This window comes from Gamsiella multidivaricata (genome assembly GCF_025024155.1).
Source record: "Gamsiella multidivaricata strain RSA 2152 chromosome Unknown BC939scaffold_14, whole genome shotgun sequence".
Classification (NCBI taxonomy): domain Eukaryota; kingdom Fungi; phylum Mortierellomycota; class Mortierellomycetes; order Mortierellales; family Mortierellaceae; genus Gamsiella; species Gamsiella multidivaricata.
In genome coordinates this window covers 385401-407081 of record NW_026251722.1, presented here as the reverse complement: position 1 = coordinate 407081, position 21681 = coordinate 385401, and the positions used below count along the sequence as shown (strand labels likewise).

At 50.3% G+C, this 21681-nt stretch overlaps 7 protein-coding genes across 7 annotated transcripts; 2 read left to right on the top strand and 5 right to left on the bottom strand.

Moving 5' to 3' along the window:
• The first annotated feature begins 6 nt into the window (after positions 1-6).
• Positions 7-1332, top strand: BC939DRAFT_62364 (uncharacterized protein). Its single transcript, XM_051561791.1, has one exon. The coding sequence runs from the start codon at positions 132-134 to the stop codon at positions 1041-1043; it is 912 nt and encodes a 303-aa protein (XP_051415006.1). The 5' UTR covers positions 7-131; the 3' UTR covers positions 1044-1332.
• A 594-nt stretch (positions 1333-1926) lies between these two features.
• Positions 1927-3371, bottom strand: BC939DRAFT_474815 (uncharacterized protein; the record flags this gene model as incomplete). Its single annotated transcript, XM_051558446.1, has 2 exons — positions 1927-1989; positions 2289-3371. The coding sequence occupies 2 exons, from the start codon at positions 3369-3371 to the stop codon at positions 1927-1929; spliced, it is 1146 nt and encodes a 381-aa protein (XP_051415005.1).
• Positions 3372-3434: 63 nt separating this feature from the next.
• BC939DRAFT_443481 (uncharacterized protein) lies at positions 3435-4572 on the top strand. Its single transcript, XM_051554549.1, has 3 exons — positions 3435-3676; positions 3787-3895; positions 4024-4572. Exons 1-3 carry the CDS (start codon positions 3638-3640, stop codon positions 4533-4535), a joined length of 660 nt encoding a protein of 219 aa, XP_051415004.1. The 5' UTR covers positions 3435-3637; the 3' UTR covers positions 4536-4572.
• A 643-nt stretch (positions 4573-5215) lies between these two features.
• BC939DRAFT_62283 (uncharacterized protein) lies at positions 5216-10419 on the bottom strand. The gene is made up of 6 exons (XM_051561790.1): positions 10175-10419; positions 10062-10088; positions 9850-9925; positions 9517-9728; positions 6224-9399; positions 5216-6115 (listed from the first exon to the last, which is right to left on the bottom strand). The coding sequence occupies exons 1-6, from the start codon at positions 10176-10178 to the stop codon at positions 5255-5257; spliced, it is 4356 nt and encodes a 1451-aa protein (XP_051415003.1). The 5' UTR covers positions 10179-10419; the 3' UTR covers positions 5216-5254.
• Positions 10420-11888: 1469 nt separating this feature from the next.
• BC939DRAFT_394288 (P-loop containing nucleoside triphosphate hydrolase protein) lies at positions 11889-14319 on the bottom strand (the record flags this gene model as incomplete). Its single annotated transcript, XM_051552142.1, has 3 exons — positions 11889-12839; positions 12938-13274; positions 13373-14319. 3 exons carry the CDS (start codon positions 14317-14319, stop codon positions 11889-11891), a joined length of 2235 nt encoding a protein of 744 aa, XP_051415002.1.
• Positions 14320-14951: 632 nt separating this feature from the next.
• BC939DRAFT_443473 (uncharacterized protein) lies at positions 14952-17538 on the bottom strand. Its single transcript, XM_051554548.1, has 4 exons — positions 17126-17538; positions 15819-16360; positions 15412-15708; positions 14952-15316 (listed from the first exon to the last, which is right to left on the bottom strand). The coding sequence occupies exons 1-4, from the start codon at positions 17172-17174 to the stop codon at positions 15044-15046; spliced, it is 1161 nt and encodes a 386-aa protein (XP_051415001.1). The 5' UTR covers positions 17175-17538; the 3' UTR covers positions 14952-15043.
• Positions 17539-18950: 1412 nt separating this feature from the next.
• BC939DRAFT_443467 (putative diphthamide synthesis protein-domain-containing protein) lies at positions 18951-21681 on the bottom strand. The gene is made up of 6 exons (XM_051554547.1): positions 21146-21681; positions 20922-21034; positions 20750-20827; positions 20509-20654; positions 19840-20409; positions 18951-19730 (listed from the first exon to the last, which is right to left on the bottom strand). The coding sequence occupies exons 1-6, from the start codon at positions 21326-21328 to the stop codon at positions 19030-19032; spliced, it is 1791 nt and encodes a 596-aa protein (XP_051415000.1). The 5' UTR covers positions 21329-21681; the 3' UTR covers positions 18951-19029.

The following is a 21681-nucleotide window of genomic DNA, read 5'->3' as shown; positions in this document are numbered from 1 at the left end:
CACTCGTTATTTCGGATCGGTGCCAGGGGCAGGAGTGTCCGAACCTTACCCATTTCTCATGCGCAAACTCGATCACCTGTGTCGATCTCAGAGGTGTAGGCGAAGCTACTTTGGACGGTGGAACGAATAGGATGGATGGAGCAGCAAGCGAGGGAGGAGGAGGGATGCGGAGCCATGAAGCTGTGATGAATAACTTGGCGATGCAAGACATTGTCGTTGCAGGACATCGACATCAAGGAGATACGTTCGGTCCACTGGACAAAGACAATAGAGCTGGACAAGCGGCATCGAGCGGCGTGGGAGTGTTTCTGGAGATCTTGAAGGTAAAGTCTTTAAAGATCCCACCGCCGAACCATCGTGAACGCGCCGAGTCGTCCAAAACGACATTGCAGATCGTCGAACCTGGGGCGGCCAAAATCGAAGACACCCTCGGGCTTTCTAGTCGCAATACGAACAGCAGCAACAGCAGCAGCAACAGCAGCAATGGCAGCAATAGCAATTGGAGCCGTGTCAAATTACCCGTCTCAGCAGGACCAGCGCCTCCAGGAGACTCGGTCGCTGCCACCAATCCCTGGACCAGTCTCTATAACCAAACCCACGTCGACGGATCCTGGGGGTGCCGGTACATTTGTCCAGGACCACATCCAAAATCGACCCCACCCCCGCCGGCGAGATCTACAGTCCACCCCTTCACCCCAGCCTCAACCTCAACCTCAACCCCAACCCGCCATCAGGGCACGGCGCCATGGTCGCCTTCCTGGATGTCGCACAGGACAACCTTGGCCTCGTCCAGGGCTACGACGGTCAGATCTCGGGCCTCCTCGGTCTCGCACGCGCACCCCCCACGGGTCGGAAAACTTTTCTTCAGGAACTGGTTGACTAGGGGCTCGTTGGCCCAACCCGTGATCTCCATGCACCTCGAGCATGACGGCGGGATCGTTCTTCTTGGTGAAATCGATCGTGAACAATATACGGGTGAATTGATCTACAATCCCGTGACGGATCTGGTCTCTTGGCAGATCTCTCTTCTCTTCAAGGCCTAGGCGTCCGTTCCCGAGACCGCGCTGCATTCATATCCAACAATACCGATAGCCCTAACAGTGGGTCAAAAATGTAACCCCAACAGAGCCTCTTCCAAGACGCACCTCTGATCCTCGACAGCGGGACCTCTTCACTCCTCATCCCAACCGTGGCCTCCAAAGTCATCCACCACCATCTTTCCGGGACTTGGGATCCGCTCTACCTGATTTGGTTCTTGCCATGTACGGGACCCGATCTTGTCTGGTGGATCACCTCCGAACACGGGATCGTCCAGTCGTACGAGAGTCTGGTCCATCCACTCAAAGACGGAAGGTGTCAGAGTCTGATCTTTGAGAACCCGGATGCGAACTATTGGATCTTGGGGGATACCTGGTTATGGGAGTTGTATCTCGTTTACGATATGGAGGGTCGGGGACGGATTGGGATCGCGAAAACGGTTAGTAGCAAAAATGAAACTGGATCGAGCGATGGAGGCGTAGGTTTTGGCGATCGAGAGCAGGTTAGGATACTGACAGTGCGTGGTGCGAGTGCAGGGGCCAGGCTGTGTAGAGGATGGCAGAGCCACTGGTTTAGTATGGTCGTGGTCTTTGTATGGATAAAATTGTGGTCCAGTCAATTTTGACGCGTCTCTCTCTCACTCTCGCTCTTTTTTTTGTGGACCATGGCATGTAGCGCCAAGAATTCTGTTTTAGCATTTCATATTTTGCATCCAAAAACACAGACACAGACATGATAACCCGTTCATCAATGTTAATATGGTGTTTTTTTTTTGCCCTACGACTGGAGTGTCTATATTTGCAATGCCAAGGGATAGGATGAGGTGTTTCAATAATAGCAAAGTCGATCATTGAAGGGTCGGCACTCATGGTCCCCGCTCAGGATGGCTTAGACAGCATGGGCAGGGGCGGAACATCCAACGGAACACGATAGCGTCGACGATTGCTCGGACTGCACGAGTTATCATGCGGACTGTACATAGGCAATTTCCCTCCTGAAAGCTTTGGTGCCGGCGGCGGCTTCAACATTGAAAGGTCCTTATGCACAAGTACCTTCCGCGGCGGTGTATGTAAATCCGAGGAGCTCAGCTCCTGAAGCTCGACCAGTGGTATCGGCATCGGCATCGGCATCGGCATCCGTCTCGGGGACTTGAAATCCAGTCGTGGTAGCTTCTTCATTCCCGCGAACGCCTCGTGTTCGTCATCTCCCTTCCCGACTTTGTCGTCCTGGCCTTGTTGAAGATCATTTACATCCTCGTCTTCGGCAATGGATCGCTTCATCCTCCGTCCAAGGGACTCGTTCACCTTCTCGACATCATCATCTGATGTCTCATCTGTCTCGGCCTTCGTATCTGTAGCCAGCAACCGGGCCAGATCTGGCTCGCGAGGTTGCCTCGTCCACTTCCGTGTCGGTGTCATCAATCCCGCTTCTGTAGAGTCCTCAAACGGTGTCGACTCCTCATCATCATCCTCCACGGAATCAATCTCCTTCTCTGTCAAGATGGTGGGCGGCTTCATTGTCGTATGGGTCATGATAATATTATACTTCCATCGATCCAGCCATGATCCTGGTGTCCTCGGTGACTCTCTCATCATGGTCGCCTGGAGATCCCGTAAAGGGGGTCTGGATTTGCTAGGCGTCTTTGGTAGCGGTATCTCATCCCCATCCTCCTCCTCATCACCGTCCTCGTTCAAGAACTCGGCTTTGTTAGACTCGAAAATCAATCCTTCTGTATCACCCGGTTCCTCGCCCGTGTCGATATCGGATTTTTTCCTCAGGTACGCGAGCAAATCATCGGGCTCTGGCCGACTAGAGGTAGATCGCGTCGTTCGTCTTGCGAAATGATCGATCGTCCTGCCACCTCTTCGGGAGCGAGTCGGGGTCCGTGTATGCAATCCATAGTCCTTGTCAGTTGGTGTCCCCAAACTCGCCATCCATTGGGCCACCAAAAGAGGACGCCCTCCTTGAATACCGTCGCCACCAAACTGTTCCTCCTCCTTCTCATCCTCTTCGTCCTCGTCCTCCTCGCTCGCCGTTTGAGTCGTGGACCCCTGATCCGAATCCGCACTCCCGCAGTCCGTCCGCTCAAGACCGCCTTCTCCAGCGATTGTCGCGGCTATGGTTTCTCTGTGCTCAGGATCGGTTTCGGACTTGGGTGTGGATTCTGTGGATATCGTCTGAAGGCTTGTCTCTTCAGAAAACGAGTCCGCGGTCGAGATAGGCGAGCTACTGAAGCGAGAAGACGTGGCATGAGGAAGGTCTGGAGTCGAGTCTGAGCTCTGGATTCGAGCGGGGTCTGGTTCTGTGGTTGGGGAATGTGTATGGGTTGCCATTTCTGATGGAGGTGATGGATAGGAATGAAGGGGATGGGGAGGCAGGGGAGTCTTTGTATTTTCTGTACCACGCCCAGAACTGGGGCTGTGTGCGTGTGTGTGTGTGTGTGCGCGAGTCTTATTGAGGGGCTTTTCTGCGTGTGCCCTTTTGGACCCGGCAGGCTGAGTAGCTTTGCCCTTGCTGTCATATAAACCTTTTTTCTAGATCGTTTCTCTTGCCTTAACTCCCTCTCCTCCCCCCACAAACCAACACATCACATCCCTCAATGTCATCCGGTCAAAAGAAAGGTGCCTATGGCATTGTCGTAAGTCACTCCGGTTACAGCGATGCATCCCTCTGTTTCTTACTCGAATCTCAAAACCAGCTTGCTCATCCCTTACCTGTTTTCTCCCGCTCATATACTTTTCTCTCCAGGAAGCGAAAAAGTCTGGACGATGGGACATGGAAGAGATGGAAAAGCGTGCCAAGGAGAGAGCTCAACGAGAAAAAGAACTTCGTGAAGACGATGAGCTGCGTGCACTAGGTAATAGGGTCGTCCATTGGATTCAAAGACAGGATATTCTTTTTTTTTTCCTGTAAAACTTGAATCTATTTCATCCCTGACTAAAGCACAAAGCGCCTCCTCCGTTCTCCTCTCGGAACACCCATTAGGAAAATCCGCCAAGAAAAAGACTTCGAAATCAGCGCCGACAGAAGAGGCTATCGCCGCCGAGAAATCCGAACGCCTCATCCTCGAATCCGCCATCGGAAAGACCCAAGTCGTCCAGGGCGGTCCCACAGGAAGGGCTCCGGGATTTTATTGCAAAGTCTGCGATTGTGTCCTCAAGGACAGTGCCGCATATATGGATCACAAGAATGGAAAGAAACATCTCAAGAACCTTGGCGTCAACACAAAGGCCGTACGGGAGGATGTGACCGATGTCATTGCCAAACTTGAGTCCATGAAACGGAAAGCAGAGGCCCCTCAAAAGGACAAGTATGATCTCGATGCTCGTCTCGAAGAGATTAAGCGACAGGAGGATCGGGAAAAGGCAGAGAAACGGGAGCGAAAGAGACAAAAGAAGAATGAAAAGAAGACAGACGAGACGTTGGATGACGGAGGCATGGACCCGGCCATGGCAGCCATGATGGGCTTTGCAGGCTTTGGATCCTCAAAGTCATGATTGATACTACAAATAAAAAATATCTTCATTCACGACAATCGAGTTCAGTTGGAAACAATTTGCTCCGCAAAGAGCAAAAAAAAGAAAAAAAAAAGAAGGTACTGTACCACGGTCTTTTTTTTTCTGTCCAAGCGTGGGCATGACCATAGTATATTTTATTTTCATGGCTCACTGTAGTATCTGCGTCCAATTCAGAGGAATACGTGGTCAGAAGGCATATTATTAATACAACAAACAAGGCAAGCAGAGGCAGAATGGCTGCCACTTACAAATTGTTCATGGAGCTTTCAAGCCCAATAAATCGTGGCCACTGTGGTTGTTGCTGTGCGAAATGAGCGAGCGATATGGTGACATGAAATACCTTTTCGGGCATGCGTAGTAGATTTGGCGGTCGTGGTTTTTCTTGCGCTTTTCGCACTCGAGCATGTTGTAAGGGTTTCAGAGTAGGATGGTGCTAGGCGGCGGTGATAGAGACAGACAGAGAGAGAGAGTGGATGAGAGAGAATGACAGGGAAAAGTTTTTTTTTATTTTTTATTTTTTATTTTTCTGGCTCTCGAGTCCATCGAGTCTATGAGGGAGAGAAAGGTCTACGCGACATGACAGAGCATCCTCTATCCAAATTTCGACTTGCATGTGGATAAAGAGTCTTTGCGAGTACGTGAAAAGGTTTGGTATATAGTAGACTCGCTTGCTTTTGTATATAGTAGATTTAGCAGCGCTAAATACATCTCCACGAAGCAATCACCACTCCCCCGGTGCCCTCCCTACCCACCCGACTCTTGCCGCCATCATCCATCCGCACACACTCCCAGGTTCCCCTCTCCTTGACTTCAACTTCGGCTTCATGGCACTGTCGCACCGGATTATACACCAGCCTATAAACCCGGTTTGTCTGCGTCCTCAGCACCAATCTCTCCGGTCTCGGAACCGCAACTCCACTACCACCGTTCGCAGAGACCACTCCAGCATTGCTCAACAAAGATGCCCCGGATGCCATGGATGTCGAAGAGTCCACCTGATAATGCTGCGCATTTTGGTACGGATGATGATTCTTGCCGCCTCGGATTGTGCCTGTACCGCTCGCCAAGGTCGAATGCGATGGCCCGGCTAATGTCTGTGCGCTCGGGCCCCGCAAGGTACCACCCGCTCCATTTGACTGCTGTTGCTGCTGCTGAGACTTACACTGCGGATTCAACGACGACGATCCCGTAACCGACCCGCCTCCAGTACCGGATCGCGTATGCCTAGGTGGACTTATCACATTGCCCGATCCACTCGAGATCGTAGAATTATTCGCACCCGCATTCGCACCGGCCATCATCGGGAACTGGGGCTCCGTATCGGCTACTGCGACCGTGCTTGCCGACGCTAGCGTGGCCTGTGCCTGTGCCGCAAGGGACAGCACGCAGAACTTGTACGTGTGGGGGTAATACAGTAGCTCCGACTGAGGTGCCTTGATATAAAACTCGTAGGGCGAAAAATGTGGAACCACAAGGCTGAACGGTGCTTTCGACATGCTGCCAGTATGGCGAACAGGCAGCGTTAGAGCCAAGGAGTACGGATTCGCATTGCTTGGTGCCTATTTTTTTTTTTTTTTTTTTTGATGGCAGAAAAATATTATGAGCGACTGGCCATTACATTCAAGTGAGTGCCATTGGCAGTTACAGAAAATAAAATGAATCCTTACACTTTCAACCTTACGGCCGGCATAAATGTGTAGCACTCCCTTACGGACTCCTCCAGCACCGACAACTGTCTCTGTAGGCAGAACTGCCTTGATCTTGGCGATCCTGATACCCGTGCAGTGGTGGGACTGATATGGTCGGTTACTTGCCGCCGCAATCGTTGCAGGAGCAATGCTGGTACCATTACCGCTACCTCCCGTGCCGTTAGAGGCGCTGAATGACGATGATCCCGATCCTTGTCGTAGATGACCCTGTTGAGGACGACTCACAGCATTTTGCGGCAGCTGATATGGACTGCAGATCATGACCTGAGCCAGCGCACGCTTCCGCATGACCTTACCGTCAGTGGTCATGACCTCGACCTCAGCTCTCAGCTCAACGCCTTCTCCGCATCCCCTCCCCAGACATTCGCTGCCAAAGAGTCCCGCCGCATGTCCTGTAGACCCAACTATTCCGGATCCCTGTGCAAAAATAGCAGCGGCGCCGCTCATCGAGCCATGGGCAACACCGCCTCCATCGATTCGGACCATCACCTCAATGGGCTCGTCGTCCTTGATCTCCAGTCTCGTCCTTCTCTTGAAGTCTGGCAGACTCAGTCCAAAATCGAAGAACGCCGGTCGCACGAATGGAAGTTGCAAAAAGATCTGCGGAGGGATTGACGGCGTGATGTACTGGTACGTCAGGAACACTGGGAAGTGTGACAGCGCCATATCCAGAGGCGACGTGAGGAAATAAAACGAAGAGGCTGTCTGAGGTCGATTCGGGTAATGCGCAGGGTGATATGGTGACGCCAGACAACAATCGATGAACCGATAGGTCCCGTCGATTCGAACCACATTCCAGGCATGGTTCGGTGCAGGCACATCCTTCGAGAACACATCCATGGGTCCTTTGATGTATCCCTTGACTACGCCAACGTCCTCAATTCCAGCCGCAAGCGCCATCTCCGCAAACAGGTTCGCAAAGCCCTCTCCAGTTTTGCAGGTCCGAGTCGCAAGGACATCCTGTACCAGCTCGGGCCTATCCTCCTTCAAGAAACTGCGTGCGTATTCCTCGACACCCGCCATAAACACAGATGGCGGTGCGGTCCCTGCTCCGGCGCGGAGGGTAGGCGATTCGCCGCCGGTCCCATTGCCATTCTTCCCTTTTGCCAATGAAGCCAATGCAGCCATATATTCGCCACCTGGGCCCAGCTTGTACCTCCCACCAGAGACGTCGCGCGTGAGCCCTCCTTCCAGTCGAATGTTCTCACTCACCCAGATAAACAGAACTCGAAGCTTCGACAGAGGCGACTTTGAGTAGGGTCGCGTGAGGTACTTCTGCGAGAGTAGCTGCGGAGTCATATGTGGTCCGCGCTGGTTGACATTCCTTGCGACCTTGTCGACCTGTACAAACGTATTAGGTCCAAAATCGAGCATGCCACTCTGTCCAGGTCCGGGGTGTACGTCCCTCACCTCTTGACATCTCTTGAGCACCTCAAACGGATCCTGTTCCTGCGTGCCCTCTGAGTTGCCATCGAAGCGCTCCTTGCCCGGCTCAGGCGAGCTGACCCGCTTCAAACTCTTCTGCATCTCGAGCCACGCGAAATGCTCCTTCTCGTTACGGAGAGCGTCCTTCTCGGCGACCTTTTTGGGATTGATAATCTGTTTGAATGCTCGGACCAGCGTCGTCTTGGGCTTCTTGGCAGTGTACACTCCCGAAAACTCAAGGTCTTCAGATCCATCCTCCGAGGACCCTGATGTCCCTCCTTCTGGTACTGTTCCTGAACCTGAACCTGAGCCAAAGCCAGAGCCAGAGCCAGAGGCTGTTGCTGTGGAGAGAGCAGCGGAGGCGAGCACCCCTTTTGCATCGACGGAGAATTTCCTAGCCGTAAACGTAGATGCTGTCATGGTTGCACTGACAGGCATCCTTGCGGTATCGCTCTTCCTTCGAAGTTCTCTGCCACCGAATGCTGATGTCCCAGACATGGATGTGCCCGCACTAGTCTGTGTCCCTGTCCTTCTAGGGTCAGTTGTGCCGGGTCCTGGAGGAGAATTAGGGAGTCGATGGTGTTGGGCTGAGCCTGGAGTGCCTGTCGGAGAATTCTCTGTAGGCGAGCTGGTTTTTGCGCTATACCCTGCAGACAGCGGCTGGGACTTTTCTTTAGATTGGGGGATAATGATGCAGGGACTAGGAGCCCTTGGAGGGACAGGCAGTGGATGGACTGAAGCCGAAGGTGTTGGACTGCGAAGTCGCTCTGGCTGTGGCAGTTCCTTCGGTTGTTGTTGTTGCTGCTGCTGATGGTCGTATGGATTGAACATTGGTGCTCCCTGGAGCCTCATATTCACTTGGCTCCGACTACGCCCATGACTACCATGGCTGCCTAACGGCTTTTGTCGGTCCATTGCGTTTTGAGACAAATTGTGCTTGGCCAAGTTCTCTGACGATAGCTTCGAATGGTCGTGGTTGTAAAATACTTGCTCAAGCGGGAGCTCGCCTATGTTGGCGATGCTATGCCTGTAGCCTGGCCGATGCTGCGGATAGTCCCCATAGCTCTGGTGGGGTGGCATGGGCTGTTGCGAAACGGCTGTATATTGTGGATGAATGCCTCCGTTGACCACGTGAGGTCCATGCTGATCGGGCCCAAATTGCTGGGAGTAGTACTCTGCCGTTGAGCGAGGCATCATCCCCGGCTGCAAATGCTGTGAATCCCTCGAGTGGTTGTGCTCGCGGTGACTGTCCTGCTTTGGGGGCAAATGAGAGGCGCTACGAGATGTTGAAGTACTTCTTGTTCCTTGTTCGCTAGAGTCCTGATGATACATTGTTCCTGAAACAAATGCAGCAGTTCCTGGCTGGCTGCCATTGTATGCGTTATATGGTGTCGGCGATGGTGTTTGAAGCTGTCTCAGTGCGTCCCCAGCCAAGTTGGGCATGGAAAAGCGGTTAGAGACTTGTCTGGAAACAGCGGCTTTTGGCGGCGACAAAGTAGCATTTGGAGATGATGGGTTCAACAATGTTGAGTGGGTGCTGTTCCGCCGTCGTTGTTCAGTTGCCGAGTATGCTGGGTTGGGGGCGGCCTTGTTAAAGATTTCCGTGGACGATGTTTGTGGTTCATTGAGTGATTCTGGGAAAGCGCCTGGTATGCTTGAGCACAGACCCGAGTCCCCGATGATTGCCTGTGGGTTCTTTCGAGACGGCGCTGTCGTTTATGGAATCCACACATATATACACACCACGCGCGTTAGGTAATTATAGAGGTGCATAAATTGCGTTCATCAAAGAACGCCTTTGCCAATAAAGAGATGGTGACACTTACCACCGAGGGAGACACTCGACACGTTCGTGGTGGGTGCAGCATATGGCTGACTGGCCGCGATGGGGCTCATGGCCTTAGCTAGCTGGGTGTTGACGGGCTTGCGCTTCGTGAATTTTGAGCTGTCGACGGAGCTGTGCCGAGAGTGGTGTCGCTGCTGGCTCTGCGGCCGTGATGGGGGTAAGAGGTTGTCTACGAAGCCATTACTTTCATCCCTACGGAATATATGTAGATTCTCTGTTAGGGGGAATTATGCTCTTGCAGGCTATCGGAACAGTATGTGGTTTGTCCAGTGGAGAACGGAACCCCTCGAAGAGGGAAGAGGGAGCAACTTACAAAACTTCGACAAAGTTGGAAGGGAAAGTGCCGTAGATGCCGTCAGGCAGCAGTGTGCCTTTCCACCATCCACCGTCTATCGATAAACAGAGACATATCCATGCATTAGTGAACCCATCCAGCAGTGCGTCGGCAATGGATGCCATAGCGATATCCGACTTGTCTCCATGTCATTTGTGCTAGGCGCGCTCTGGGAGCTTTTTTTGCCATACCATTATCGTGTACTTTGATGATATCACCTATAGACAAAAGTAGTACAAACAACGTCAGGGTCATGGTTACACACTGCGTTCATGGGAATGAGCACTGCTGATCGCTTAATTACTCATTCATTTATTCATTCAGAGCTGCATTCACTCCGTCAAGGACGAGGGCAAAGGACCTCTTGGTGCTGAAGCAGAGACCAAAGTAATTCCTTACCTTTATTGAGAGTAAGGTCGCCTTCTTCTCTTGCCATAAAAGTGTAGATGACCCTGACTGTGCAGACGACTGGCAGTACATATTCGGTCATTGTGATCTGGATGTTGCTCCGCAGGCCAATCTGAGCTATTAGTGTAGGAAGGTGTAGCAGCAAGAAGTAGAAGGGTATTTTTTTTTCTTTTAAATAAAAGCTGTTGAGTTGGTCGAATTGGCCGAATTGGTCGAAGAGAAGGTATAGGGTAGTGAGCAATGGCAAGTGGCAGGTGACAAGTAGCCGGGGGGAAAAAAAGAGGTGCTGTCTTTCTTTTTTAGTGGTGACTTGTGGTATGTGGTGTGGTATTGAGGACGATTGTTCGGAGAGAGAGATATTAAGGGAAGGCGGGAGGAAAAGATGGGGAGTAAAAAGAAGAAAAAGGAAAAAGAAAGGACGATGCTCAATGGGGCAAATGTTTGTATCCGGGGAGTAGAGACAATCGAGTGTAACAGGCACAGCGACAGAGACAACGTGCAGAGTTGCGGGACCAGGGTTTTGCAGCAGGCGGTTTGATAAATGATAAATGATATGTGATATATGATATGTCGATGGCGTAAACGAGTCCTTTCTTTTTTCACTTTTGGCCCTGCCAGATGCGGCTAAGGCTATGACGAGTGGACGGGGGAAGGAAAGGATGGAGCAAAGAATAACGACATGCACACGTAAGAAAAAAAAGCTTAATATGCATGTGGGCTCAGCAACGAATAAAAAAAAAAATCAGGGGGGTTGTATTGGGGTTGGTGGTCGGTCGTCTAGGCCGTTAATGGCAGTGGCAATGGCAGTCGCAACGGTAATGGGACCTCGAAGTGGGGTCGGGGGGACCAAAAGTACAAAAAAAAAAGAGATCCTTTCCTCTTCAGTCCATTAACAAAGAGAGTACAACTGGATAAGCAAAGGGAGAGTGGAAAGAGCAGGACATGCTGTTTGATCCGACTACGGCTACTCGTCTTTTCTTTTCTCTCAAAGACACCACCTACGTGGGGTTGTGGTTCCTTTTTTTCTCTTTTCTTTTTCTTTTTCTTTTTCTTTCTTTTTCCCTTTATCTCCCTCCTTCCTTCTTTCTTTCTTTCTTTCTTTCCTTTTTCCTTCTTCTTTCTTCTTCTCTCACTATCAAGCAACATGCTCCTCCAATTTATATAACAAAGAACAGGGCAAGCCAGAATGAGAGTACCATACACACACGCACCACATGGAAGTCATCGGCCATGCATTAAACCGAGGTCCTGCTAGCCTAGATTTTGTTACCCGACAGCAAATACCAAACATCAACTGCAACAGCAGGAAGCGACTGTTGCTGACCCGTAGACCAAAGTATCTCTCTCTCTCTCTCTCTCTCTCTCTCTCTGACTTCTTGGGCCAGAAAGGAACTTTTTTCATCCTCGTATCGCAACAGCTATTTGTTCTCATCCGTGATTGGAACTGTAGAAACCCATTCCTGATGAAACTGACACAGGACCAGTGAAAGTAGCCCAGGGGTCATCCCTACTTTTCACACTTGGGCGAAGCACATCGCCAGTCTTTTTGATTGGTCAACAACTTTATTGGTGGCAAAGAGAGTAAAAATACAAGTGGCAAAGAAATAGGTCTAGATGGGGCGACCAGCACCTCCGCGCATGCCCTTCTTGTTCTCAGCAACCACAGTCTTCATATACTGATCGACACCGCCCTCCAGTCGGATCAGCTTCCCGCCCTTCACCCGGTACACAACCCCTTCCTCCTCTTGCGCCTTCAGCACGTCCTCGTCTTCCTCCTCCGCCAACTCATCGTCCTTGTCATCCTCGCATACTGCCTTAACAAAGTACGCGTCGTGAGAAACCAGTACCACCGCACCCGAAAACTCCTTTAGGGCCACAATCAGCCCCTGGATCGTCGCCATGTCCAAATGATTCGTGATCTCGTCCAGTAAAAGCACCTGGGGACCTCCATGGACACAGATCGACAGTGCCACGCGCGCCTTCTGACCACCAGACAACGTCGACATCGGTAGCACTGCAGATTGACCTGCAATCCCAAACGATCCCAGGTACTTGCGCGCCATCGGCTGTGTCTTGTACTCTTCCGGGAACGTGTCCATCAGATACTGCATCGCCGACTTTGTCGCATACCCGTCCAGTTTATCCACATTGTGCTGTGAAAAGTAGCCGACCTTGACCAGAGACGAGAACCGTTCCACAGTTCCTGATGTCGGAGTTGCATCGCCAGCGAGCAACGACATGATTGTGGATTTACCGCATCCATTAGGTCCGAGAAGTGCAATCCTTGATGAATGGTGAAGCGAGAGGCTGACGTTCTGGATCACGGGGCCCGCCTTGCGGGCAGGAGCGCCGGGATAGGAGAACGTCACATTGTTAAGAGAAAGTAAAGTCGTCGGGTTGCCTCGCAGCTCCTTGGGTATCGGTAGAGGTATTGTCACAGGCGGTTCAGGAACCTCTTTTTCGATTGCGATACCCATTGCCAAGTGATAGCCTGCGTAGTAAGACTGCTTGAAACGATGTCCACTTTCAGTCTTATTGTGTCCTGCTAATCTCTCGAGTTTCTACGAAGGAAAACAAGGGAAAGGGTATTAGTTTTTTGAGAAAGATATGGATAATGTCATCCTCAGAACAATCACATAGTAATGAACCACAGACGTACCTTTTGACGAGAGGCAATGACAGCTCCGCGTTTCTCATCTCCAGTCTTGTGCATGATGGCGCGCTGCTTGTTGATGGTCTCCTGTGCGTGCTTTCTCTTCTTCTCCAAAGCTGCAATGATTCTGTCCTTCATCTTGGACTTGTCTTCAATCTTCATCTCGTATTCATCGTAGTTGCCTGGGAAGTAGTCCAGTTTGTGATCACGAAGGCGAATAATCTCCTGCGATACTGCATTCAAAAAGGAGCGGTCATGAGAGACGACCACAATCGTCTGATCCTCGTTCAGGTTCTCGAGGAGATAGTTCTGGAGCCAGATGATAGCTGGCAAGTCCAAATGGCTAGTTGTGAATGAATAAAAAAGGGTAGAAGCATGTCAGCGAACGGCGCGCCAGCAATGAAACAGCAATAAAAATATATAAAGAAAAAAAATCCTTACTTGGTCGGCTCGTCCAGCAAGAGTAAGTCCGGCTTCAAGAACAAGGCCTGCGCAAGAGCGATCCTCATCTTCCATCCTCCCGAGAACTGCTTGATCGGCAGATCCTGGTTTGCGGCCGAAAATCCGAGACCCTGCAGCAACTCCCGCGCCCTGGCCTCGGCTGAATGGGCCTCGATCTGCTGCAACTTATTGTAGACTTCCTCCTGCATCTCGTGCGCTTGATTTAAAATCTCGAGCGATGGTTCTACACCCTCAATCGGCACCGCTTCAAAGGCCTCCTGTGCCGCCTTTTCCTCCGCCTCGACAACAAGCAGCTCTTCACGGGCATCAGCACCACGCTTGCCACTCCTGCGGATCGCGAGCTTTTGTTGAGCAGCCAGCTTGACCTTCGTGCGCTCCCAGTCCAGCTTCTTTATGCTCTTGACTAGCTGCTTCGGGTACTTGTTGATCGCCTGCTGAAGCAAGTTGGATTCTGCAAGAAGCAGTGTTCGTTCTGTGTCCGCCTTGAGTACAGTCTCGACCACAGTCTGGCTCTCAGGTGTTTCCGAAGGCAATTGCTCAATATAGAGTGTCCTGAGATTCAACGGGAAACCGATCAATTGTCCATATCCGATCGCCTTGAGTAGGGTCGATTTGCCTGTTCCGTTGCGTCCGATGAGTCCGTACATTGTGCCGGATTTGAACCAGAGCCGAGCGTCCTTGAGCAAGGGTCGGTCGCCAATGTTGATGTTGACCTGCTTCAGATCAACCTCCTTGGAAAGTGTTTCGATGGTTTCCTCGTGGAATCGCGACTGCTGCGAATACGCCTCCACAACTGCGCCTTCGCCCACAAAGGCATCCTTGCCGATGCCAGGTGAAGCGTCTCGTTCAGTTCCGAGGGGTTCTGATGGCGCTGGTGAGGATGAAGTGGAAGACTTTGCGGCCAATTTTTTGGCGGCCTTAGACATCTTGATAGGTTTTGACTTGAAGGGCTTCTTTGAGGCAGTTGATGTCCCAGACTGCTGTTGTTTGTCGTTCGATCCACTGGATTCGTTACCACTCTCCTGGTTTTGTCCCTGATCCACGACAGAGAGGTTTCCAAGGGCAGCATCGACCTTGACGAGATTGTTGTTTGATGGCGATGCTGTGCTTGTTGTGCTGTTGCTGTCGGATGTGGGCTGATGCTGCAATGAGGTATAGAAGGAGTCGAGTGCGGCAGGATCCTCGAGGCCGGCGTCGACCAGGAAGTGCTCGGTTTCTTCCCTTAGAGCCGTGATCGATGCAAAGGACTGTCCGTCGATGACGGAGGAGAGATATTCTTGAATGTCATCGTCGAGGGAGATGTCTTTAGGTAGGCTCGATATGAAGGTCTTCGCGGAGATTGTCATTCTAAGAGAGGTGTTTTTGCGAAGGAGTGCAGGGGCGATGGTGAGAATGGATGTCATGGAAGTGTGCAACTGGCGAATCTTTTTAAAAAAGATAAAGGCCACGTAAAAGCAGTCCCCGCAGCTTTGCATTCTCCATTCCCTCCATTCCCTCCACTGCCCGCAGCTCAGATAAACTCAATTGGGAGACCGACATGGCAGCGGATGTAGCATATCCGTGGTACACGAAACACTCTTTGTCTTTATTACTCGATATATAATACTTTGATACTTTAATACTTTGCTTGTATGTACAACAATTGGGCTCCTAGGCAAAATGACTGAGCCGATTGCCTCCCTCCAGAGACTGGCGGTGCGTTGAGCTCGTGCAATCTTTCAACACAGCACCAGTGCCAGCACCGATGGTCAGCGCCGATATTTCCGAGACATGCATCCGATGCACATATGGTCGCTCCGCACCAGGTCCCTTGTCGCGGTTGACGACGTTCTGGAACGCAATCAACACCTCGGCCGGATGTCTCCTTGGCTGCTGAGCGGGATCTTCCTGCATCTTGATCTCTACATCCACAAATAGCGGATACTATGTGAATAATGTAAGGGTTGAACACATTAACGATCTGCGTGCTGCAAAGTCTGTTTAAAAATACAGAAGACTCTATTAAAACGGGCACGTACATCCTGATAAAATTCGGCCGCACCGAGGTGCACGATCGTCTCATCATCACAGCAGGCATCAAGCATGAAGACGTGTCCACATCGGATATGGATAAACGCTTGAGAGATACCCACCCAAACCTTGGGATCCGCTCTCAAGTGGTGCTCAATCGACTGGACTGAACTCTGGATATTGTCCTCGAGGACCGGGATAGAATCCGAGATCGTGGGCTCGACCAGTTTCTTGGTCAACCAAGCCTCAAGAAGGCGACAGATAGCATTGGTCTTGGCATTGCCATGCGACGCAAGATGCGGAATCTACATTGTTATATTCCCACCAGAAAGGACAAGCGCACGTCGATTAGCAGCAAGTACATCATTTGCATTGCCAGTGTATTTTTTTTTCTCTCACTCTCAATGCGACTTACAGCAAGGAATCCACCACCACGTCCGATGCCGTCAAAAAAGTACGTCGATCGAATTGTAGACACGCTCCTCCAGTAGTCTTGCTCCATCTTGTTCAATAAGCATACATAGCTCTCACGCTCTTCCTTGGGCTGATTCACCGAGAGGTTACTTGAGAATGTAAACCCCACAGCGGCAGGAGTACCGCCCGAGGATTGTTTTCGTAGCGGCAACATCAGGTCTGGTGCAGAGGACGAGCGACAGAAGATCGATCGTTTGTCTTGTTGGTGCTGAAGTTGATCTTGGCTTGAAAGATCTGTCTCGACGTTGTAGTGGTGGTATCGAGAAGAAAAGATATTGCTGGCACGATCATCTCTTTGCTCGTATGATCCGAGGTCATCGTCCACATCGTCATCTCCACCATAGTTCAGGTTGGGTGATAATGGTGGAGATGGAATGTTGATGGCAGCAGACGTGGATTGACTTGAGCCCTGCTTTGTGCCCGAATTAGATAGGATACATGATGTGGGCTTTGCCGAGTACGTCGCAGCAGGGTATTTGCATCCTATAACAGAGGTATCCACGAAGATGTAGGGATAATGGGCGACCAAGCAAGCGGGGGGGGGGGAGGGGGGGTGAATCGATAGATAGCGCATGACCAAGGAGAGGAGGGCAGAGAGGCAAGTATCGCATACATTAGAACAATGGCACTTTTAGATCGAGCGCTGTTTGCGTTCTGCAGTCTTGAACAATGTAACCCATGGTGATTCCAAGGAATAAAACTTTTCGTCAAAGACCATATTCCACATGTTATGCACTATGTATTTGTATGTTTACAAATGAGCTGTTGCCCAATTTTTTTTTTTCAACATTTGCACGCGCAATGCCCACTTGCCTCGGAAGGAAAGTGAAGAACACCTCTTTTTTTATACTACAGTGCTGCATGGTACTATGGAAGGGATGTTTAAGACGTATATGTATAAGAATAAGGCGCGTAGACATGTGTTCAAGTTGAAAATCCTAGTTTAGTTCAAGTCCCTGAGTGACGGGAGCTCTTTTTACATATGATTGAGAAGATAGGGAACGGTAAAGAGCGCAATAAAAAATAAAAAAATAAATCCATCGCTCGATAGCGATAGATGATGGCATACGATGCATGCCTACAGTGCGAGTTCATGTATTGCGTATGTGTAGATGAGTGGGATTTTGATTGCACATCCATTACGGGACCCATATTCGCTGTAAAAAGTGAACGGGGCAGAGAATGCATAAAACATCGGCCGCTAGAAATGGATTGAAAGTTGAAGGCTTCTATCATAACTGTCTTTACCTATCAAAGGGAGCAACGGGCTACTTGTCGTAATCGGCGAATGGAGCATTGTTGGGGGGTGTCGAAGGATTGTGGAAATAAGAGGCTGGATATGTGGGTGTGTTCAGGGCCCAGGGCTGTCAATTGTCAATTGTGAAGAGGAGAGAGCACAAGTAGGGGATGTGGATTGCCTTTGCAAGGATGTAAAAGGAAGAAGCCAAGTGAACGTTGAGCAAAGCGAGGAACGACGCGAATGTAATGGCTAGCAAACAGTCAGCTGCAAGCAGAGAAAGTGTGATGGTCGAGAAGGGTAGAGTATAATGGGAGTAGTGTAGACAGAGTAGTGTAGACAGAGTAGTGTAGACAGAGTAGTGTAGACAGAGTAGTGTAGACAGAGTAGTGTAGACAGAGTAGTGTAGACAGAGTAGTGTAGAAAGTAGCGTGAGGGGTTGGAGTAGAAGCGCGAGTAGAAGTAGGAGTGGAGAGTAGAGCGTAGAAAAGTAGAAAGGAACCACAACCCACCGCCTCCGCTTCCCTTTAAAAGAATTCCATCCTATCTAATCTGCATTCTGCACGTCCAATCGGTCGCTTTATCTGTATCCCATCGGACTATCTGCGTCCTCTCCCCTTCTCTTTCCTGCGCGAAATTTGTCCGCTTGGATGGACAACGAGCAGAATACATCGGGAAAAAAAGTCTCAGCAGGATAAAATACGTCTTGTAGCTGAGGCATGGTACATACATCTACAACATTTACGACATTACTATCGATAGGCAGAAACTAGGGGGCAGGACTATGGCCCATTGGGGGCAAAGATATATTTCACTTTTGTTATCTCGGATGGTCAACTGCAAGTACGGGCAGAATTAGCGCCATTACCTCGTAAGCTTTGCCGCGTACCCTACTTCTCGATGTACAAAGTAAATCGCTCAAATTGAACCCATTGGTGACTGAGGAAGTCCTTCGGCAGGGATCCCACGATCACTACTTGAGGCTCAGCGTTCTGGGAGCCTGATTTTTTCATAAACTTAGTTGGTGTCTTCCTCGCTTGGACCATCCTAACGAGAGAAGAATAAACCAAGGAACTGCTCATCTTTTACAGTGAGTCGATCGTTATCGTGCTCAGACGGTTTTCAAGTCGATGAATGATAAACAAACGTACTATTACAGCTGCCTCCCCCCTTGTCCGAACTGAGTCCAAACGATAATGCGCAACCCCCTTTGTCTTCTTGGCAGCGCACGTTCGTCATGTTCACAACTGAACAATGCGTGTCAATACTCATGACAAAGAAGCTCTTGACCATCACCCAAATCAACTTCAAAGCTGTTCACGACTACGGCCATGACGGGAGTAATAGGATGCACCATTGTACATTGTTGTTACAAAGGAGGAGGGAGCATAGTTTACTAGGCCCAGAAAGTCTAGAGGGATCAAAAAAGATAGGTAATTCAAAAAAAAATAAGGCGCGTTGCATGTTTCCTAGGGAGGGAATAAATAAAAAATTGAAGAGCACTTCCCGAGCCCACTTTAGAAACGAACACGCGACCCACAGATGCAGGTCTCCTTAAAGATACGGTCGCCGTTATCTCTGGCTCCTTCCTTGAGACCTCGGTTCGTCATTAGACACGACAAGTACCACCGATCTCTTTATGCGCATCCCCTGTTCTCCTACATTTGACCGTACTCCGCACCTCGCCCTTCCCAGAGACGATGCGAAGAAATAGCAAGCGATCGCTTATCGCTATCATTCACGATTTCCACTATCGCAATCAATCTTCATGCTCATCAAGTCCCGTAATTCCCAAGAGAAAAAGATTGTCGGTGCTGCCTGTGAAATGCTGCAACGATCGGCGATAGCCTCTTTGTGCTTTCACACGTGAACGGATTATTAAAGTGGTTCTCTACTTTACAAATACAGCATAGCTCTAATATTTTTCCTTCTCACGGCTATTGTATCCGTTTTCAGAATTATAGCCCCTCGCAATACCAGCGCGCCCCTCCGTCGCGAGCTCCACAGGCGTCTCTCCCAGCTGGACCTCAAGGCCCCTAAACTGCCTCGACTGCAAGTATTCACCTGCAGCGCTCGACATCAATGTCGCTACACTCGTGTTCTTATCCCGCACCGTCAGATCCTTCGTTCCTTCGACTAGTGCCGACAACTCCTTAGAATCCTTCTTATTGGTAGTATACTTCTTGTTCTGCTTGTACTGCCCTGTCACTAACGAAAAGTGCGGTGCCTCATCCTCATCACTATCCTGGTCCGAGCTCTCTCTTTCATCCTCTCGGTCTGAAGCTGCATCCAGTTGTGCCTGCGAAATCTTGACCTTATCCACACCAATCTTGTCGTCCTCAGGAAGCAGTTGCTGGAAATCCGTGACATATTCTCCTGTCCATTCTCTGGACTTGCTGAGAGCGATCTCGAGCTCGTAAGGCGTGACGATGGGACGATAAAACTCTTTGCTATCGATCAAACTGTTCTCGGGGCAGGCCACATAGACAAAGCAATCGATTTCCATGAAGTTCGCCATCTTGGCCACGTTTAACTTGCCCATCACAAATGTGTACGCCTTCTTGCCCTTAGATTCAATCAGTGCCTTCAGATGCTGGATCATGGTCATGTACGAGGCTATCGGAGTGCAAGATTATCAATAAGAGTATGGGACGTGTCAGCAGCCCAATACAACCCTTTCCGATCCGGACAGTTGCATAGCGTTGTAAAAGTCCAGAGCCATTACCGACTCCTAATGTTCCAACTGCGATTCCAATTACGTCCGCATCCTTGGCTTTCTGGACCAAAAAATACCGACGCATAAGTGCCCTGTTGACCTGCGCAGACTCTAACCGCCCTTCCCTCTTCTCTGGGCTGTAGGAGTAGACATCGCATTTGCTGTGGGTCATCATGATGTTGGATAGTGTCGTGCTCTCGTCTCCGACATAGAACAGGGTGTAGTCCTCGATGTTATCGCCCTTCGGCAGGTCGTATGTCCTTCCAAACTTCCTCCGCTTGCTGATATTACTCTCGGCGGCATGATCACCCTCATCGGCGTTATTCGTCGCTGGCTGCTGCTGCCGATGAGTCATCATAGTGGATATCGCAGTTTGGCATCCCGAAGAGTTGGAGCATGCAGATGCTGCATTATTTTCTCCGCTTTGACAACATGAGGATAGTTGGTCACATTTGCTGGCAGAGGCCTGGGCTGAGTCTGGGTTTGACAACACATATCCGAGATTCGACTCTGTTTCCACTCTTGATTTGACAATGTTGGTGTACTTCAATTCAGTTTCCAGTATTCCCATAAGTTGATCTATTGCGCAAAAGCAATTCATTTCATAGAACATCAGTATGATACCTTAAAACACCACAAATATATTGGTCAGACCATAAAAACCGCAACGCTCCTTACCAATGCAGTGGGCATAGATCACATCGTACATCAATACAATCTTGCGGGACTTGTTCTCTGCAAAGAATCCATCCAATACTGATGCGCAGTGCTGAACATCAACAGGTTGCTTTCCAAAAACATAGATAACCGGCAGGCGAGACGTTCTACAAGATCGACGGAATGAATGAAAGGCGCATAAGACAAGATAGTCGAGCATTGGACTCCTCTGCTACCAAATGCGCGTGAAAGAGCGACTTACGGACTTTGACATGATCGGCCATAGTGAATAATGGCATCTGCAGCAATGTGCTGCGCTGCTACTTCGTCCACACAGCAGCTATAAGACGTGCCATACGAAATTCGTTCCGGCGTTAACACACTGTCCTGCTTCGTAACGAGATTGACCAATTGCGGACGAAATGCTGTCTCACCTTCCATACGAGGTATCCGCGAGAATGTAGACGCCGCTTCCTGTGTGCTCCCGGATCAACTGTGCTACAAGTCCAGAGTCCGGCAAGAGTTCGTCAGGGAACTGCAGCGCGATCTATGCCATGATAACGCAATCCATGTAAGCGCTTCATAATTTCCCATAGCTACTTATTACATGCGCAGAAATGCCAATGTCTGGATGGCTCTGGTCCTGAACCTAACTCACTCTCTTGTAGCCCCGCTCCTTGATAACAGCGACTGTGCGGTCAATCTCATAAATGTCGGAACACGCCTTGATCTTGTTCTGAGGCTCCGAGGCAAGTCGACTGTGGTGGACCTCAACCTGGCGGGAAATCACTGCTGAGCCATCGTCGGCAAAATTGGAGGGTCCTGAGAGTGAGCTGGACATTTTTCGGTGGTGTTTGCGAAGAAAGGTAGTTGCTTTTTGCCTCTTTACTGAAGGCAAGCAGTCTCTTTCAACAAGCCACACCCGGATCTCAGGAACGAAAACAAATGCCAGACGAGCACTCCACCTTCACCATAGTCCTGGTTGCTCCTCCCAATCCCCTCCTCACTCTCGCGTATTTACCTCCATTATTACACACATATCACACAAATACGCACAGCCATGTTCAACCTGCGCTCACTCGTGGCCGCATTGCCATCAGCAACCGCCATCAGAACCCCCTTGACCGTCTTCAAATCCGCCTCTCCCGCCCTCTCAGCAGCGTTCCGCCAGCAACAGCAACCACAGCAACAGCA